At 39.3% G+C, this 4426-nt stretch overlaps 1 protein-coding gene across 1 annotated transcript in view; it reads left to right on the top strand.

Annotated features, from left to right (window-relative positions):
- CA8 (carbonic anhydrase 8) overlaps positions 1-4426 on the top strand; it is a 131823-nt gene that overhangs the window by 91990 nt on the left and 35407 nt on the right. The window contains exon 8 of the mRNA XM_003802166.2: positions 1606-1779. Within this exon, the coding sequence (XP_003802214.1) occupies positions 1606-1740 (135 nt within the window). The 3' untranslated portion in view covers positions 1741-1779. The remainder of the gene's footprint in view (positions 1-1605; positions 1780-4426) is intronic.

Raw genomic sequence — 4426 nt, 5'->3', positions numbered from 1 at the left:
GCTAAAGGAGGAAAAGGAAAAAAAAAAAGAAAATTATTTAAAAAACCCAACAACTTCAAACTAAGATGAGTGAAAGCTAGTTGAAAGCAAAATTAAAAAACAAAACCAGAAACAAAAACAGACCTAAAGAGGACGGTCTGGAGAAGAATCATCATGTAGACAGATTAAACAGCTAATTGCTTACCTGACTGGCACCTCTGTATAAACACAGCAGCGAGATATTATAAAAGGCAAAACAGGACAATTCTCGGTGGGTAGAGAAGTCAGCTTTCTTAATCTGGGTTCTACCTAACAAACCATTTCATTTTTCCTTAACTCTGTATATGAGTGGATTGAATCAGAAACTTGTGGGATTCAGCTCTTAGAGTCAGGGAGCCTCTCCTTTGCAAAATGAGCCTGTAAAATTCTGCATATCATTCAGGGTCTCATGGGCCCCTAAGTCTCTGGGTGTTCTTAGACTCAGATTAGAACCCCTGAATTGGCCGATCTCTTGCATTGCATTTCTCTTCATGAGTTGCAGAATTCTATGGCTGTGTTGTGGTAAGGACTTTCTTGGATAAAATCTTTTGATACACAGATGGTGAACTTTTGGTGGATTAACGCTGCTTATCATATTTGCTCAGTTCATGCAGGATATAGATTACATTGGTTTGACTTGAATTCTTAAAGAGGTGGCCAGGGAGCTGGGAGATGAGCAGCTGGCCTTGGAATTGTCAGATTTCTATTGCTAGTTTATTTGGAAACTTTTTAAACCTCTCAAGTCTTAGTTTCCCCTTCTGTGTGAGGAATTGAAAATGTCTATGTCATGTGACTGTGGCACTTAAACAACAATGAGTCCTGTAAGGAAATCAACTATTAGATGGGAATGAGCTCAGGGAACACTTCATCCCAAGTTTGCTTGTTGCTTAAATACTTCCCAGGGAGTCATGTCTGGCAGGCTGTGGGTTGTCGGGAGGCTCAGACCAGGAAGTCAAATGAACTGTTTTGTAGCTGATGTGAAAGATCTCTTGGGACTCTGGGAACCTCTTCACATGTAATGGGCAAACCACAGAACCTGGGGAGGCCACTCAAGAAAGGAAGATGAACTTGAAAATCAGTATTGCTGAGAGGGAAGCTTAAGAACTTTGGAAAATCATAAGCATTCTTTGGACCTGTGTTCTTCAAAGTGGTAGATAAACAGCAAAGAAAGCCTTTGATGAAGGAAATCTCTAATCCATCTAATGTCTAATCAATATTAATACCCAAATCCATTGATTAAGAATATACTTTGGAAGCATTTAAGAACACTTACACATTTGTTCACCCTTTCTTACTATGTTACAGCTGGTAACATAGTATCATTTTCACATTAACAGCAGGTTTCTATGGCTATTTGAGTTGTCTGGAGACTGGGATGTCTTCTTCTGTCATCATTTCTTGAAAGGGTCTTGTCTAATGTACTTAGGTCTGGAAGAATTAAGTCTGTTTTTCCCTTTTTGAAGTTAAATTTTAACTTCCTCTTTTCTAATTTTTGTAATTTACACATATTTTAAGCCATTTATGAAACTATAATCTTGTTAATGTTTGATCATGGATTAATCTATTTTGTTCTGCTTTTATTTTCAGATAGAAGAATTTCGAAGACTGAGGACACATGTTAAGGGGGCAGAACTTGTGGAAGGCTGTGATGGGATTTTGGGAGACAACTTTCGACCCACTCAGCCTCTTAGTGACAGAGTCATTAGAGCTGCATTTCAGTAGCCAAAGAGAACAGGAACCAGTCCAAGAATCTTCATCAGGGTATGTGCAGATTAAGTAAGGAAAACAAAGTGTACAGTTACATATACGTAGCTTGCTAAAGTTGATCTCATGGCCATCCTGATGCTTTAGCAATAAAACAATACTCTTCATTTTAAAAAAATTTCTGACACATTCACAAGTCCCGTTTATTATAGGTCAAGTAGTTATTTTAATTTCATGTGGTATTGAAAAAAATCTATGATTCTTATGTTTTCCCACGAGAGAAGCCTTTAATTCTAAGTTTTGCTTTCATGAGGCAGAGATACAGTGATATGCAAGAAGCTCTTAGTAGCTTACCACAATTCCCCCTGGAAACTGCTGCAGTCACCTCCCAGTGACTGACAGGCAGCTGAGTCTCAAGGTTGATTCTCCTTGTCTAATGCAGAATTAATCCTCTTGTTTTTCAGGATAGATGAGGGAAGATCTGGAATTAATTGAAATACAGGGAGTCCACAAAGTTCATGAGCAATTTTAAATAGACAGTTTTGTGGACACCCTGTACTTGTCCTATGGAAGTCTTCTTTATTTGATAGGTCACGAAGCACTTAATAATGATCTAAATATTGATTGAAGCACAATCAATATATTTTTACTGAGTAAATATATTTTATATTGAGTTCAATGTGTGTATTCCTTTAAGGAACAAATAATAAAACATCACACACGTGGAAAAGTTAAAATATTTTTTAGAAGTCTCTGTATTAGATTATTTGTTTATCTTGCACATTGCTGGAGAGTACATAGGCCTATACATCACTGGCAAACCACTGTTTCCATAAGGAGAGAGCTTCTGTGGAATGGGGCCTAGGTAGGCAGGACAGAGCTCTGCCTGTCTATGTGATGGACTCTTGTGTGGAAATATGAATGGGCGAGTTGCAGTTGAACAAACATCCCTGGTCTTAAGGAGCTCACAGTTTCAGGAGCTAAACAGCTCACATAGGAATTTTGAAAGGTGGGCCATTTCATCCACGTGCTTCCCAATCCATTTTTCATTTCTCTTTGTTATTTGTAGTTTGTATGCCCAGACTGCAGCCTTGCTTTTTCCTTCTGTGGATGTGTCCTGCTCACCTGGTACTCCCTGTCCTGCCTTCTTCCAGTTGAAATCCTTATCACCCCAGAGGTCCAGCTCAAATCCTGCTTTCACGGTGGACCCTTTGCGTCTGTCTTGACTTGTACCTCCCATTTCACACTCTTTATTCCATTCCAGCAAGTTCTTGTACTTGTTATTTTTCTGTCATCTTTCAAGCTTCCTAAGAGTTGAATTGTGTTAATTTTACTTCCAATCTGTCATAACAGTCATCACACCTCTACCTTGAGTGACTTTGGGCAAATTAGAAGTTCTTTAGAGCTATACATATGTTATGTATCAGCCAGCCTTGTTCCGGTCATTCATTTATTCTCAGGTTCTAATTAAGCCAGTTCAGGTAATCTCCCCTTTTTCTAAATTTCGAAGATGATGAGGGTCAGGCAACGTTACCTGTGATAGGAAAGAGAAGAAACTTGCATTAATCTACTTATGGTAGCAAGGGAGAAAACTAGGAGTATATTAAGCTAAACTTTATAAGGGGTGAGCTAAAGAACTAAAATGCTGCTCAGTCAGAAGTTATTACTGAGCATCTATTGTGTTGATTTGTGGGCACACAGAGGTGAGAAGAACTGAGAGATGTGGTCTCTTCCCTCAAAGACCTCGGGGGCCTGAGGTGGGAGCCTGACTGTGAAATGAAATAAAATCTTAAGCTCTCTAGATGACTGAGTGGATCCCCTCTTGTCCAAAGGGACCCCAGAAATACCCTGTAGTTGAGTTGCTGACCTTGAGAAGGCAGGTCAGACATGTCTTCTAATGCCCCCCTGCCTTCTTGGAGATATTTGTGATTCATACAAGAGTTGAGCTTAAGGTTATACAAGACAAAGTTTAAATCATCAGTTTATTCAACAGATCTCTTGATTTTCAGTAAGTGTCTGGTGGGATGGCTTGTCTCTGATTAACAGACATCTTTATTCTAAAACATTAAGCCTTTAGACAAAGCTTCCTTTATGTAACCAATTACAAATCAAAGAATCTTTAAACTCACCTATAACTTGTAAGATCCCCCACTCCTCCCTACTTGAGATGTGTCCCTTTTTCAGGCCACCCTCCACATATTAACTTAGGGTCTTACATATATTAATAATTCCTGTCTTCATGAATGTATAAAACCAAACTGTAACCAGGCTACTGCAGACACATTATCTCAATACCTCTTGAGGCTGTGTACTCCAGGCTGGTCACACACATTGGGCTCAAAATAAACCCCTTTATTTTGCAGATTTTTTTTCTGTTAACATGACAATGGAAATAAAACACTTAAAATGCATAACTACAAGTTATAATAAATGCCACAGTGGGAAGAATGAAGCAGTTCAGGGTAGGAGAGTTCAGGTAGATGGAGTATCTTTTGCAAAGGCCCTACAGGGCTGCTCCCTGTGGAGGGTGTGAGACTTTGATGCTTTGAGGCACCTTAAGAAGGCCTGGTGAGTGTAGGGTATAGTAATTGAAGGGGAGAGGCAGGTAGGGCCTAGATCTTGTACCTTAAGATGTTGGCATCTTAATTTTGTTGGTAGGCTTTGTGAACCTTTAAAAACTGTCACTCAGGGCTTGGCGCCTATA

Source organism: Otolemur garnettii, unplaced genomic scaffold (genome assembly GCF_000181295.1).
Source record: "Otolemur garnettii isolate 467f Iridium unplaced genomic scaffold, OtoGar3 scaffold00234, whole genome shotgun sequence".
Taxonomy (NCBI): Eukaryota; Metazoa; Chordata; class Mammalia; order Primates; family Galagidae; genus Otolemur; species Otolemur garnettii.
The sequence above is the reverse complement of the archived record's forward strand: the minus strand, read 5'-3'. Positions and strand labels throughout refer to the sequence as shown.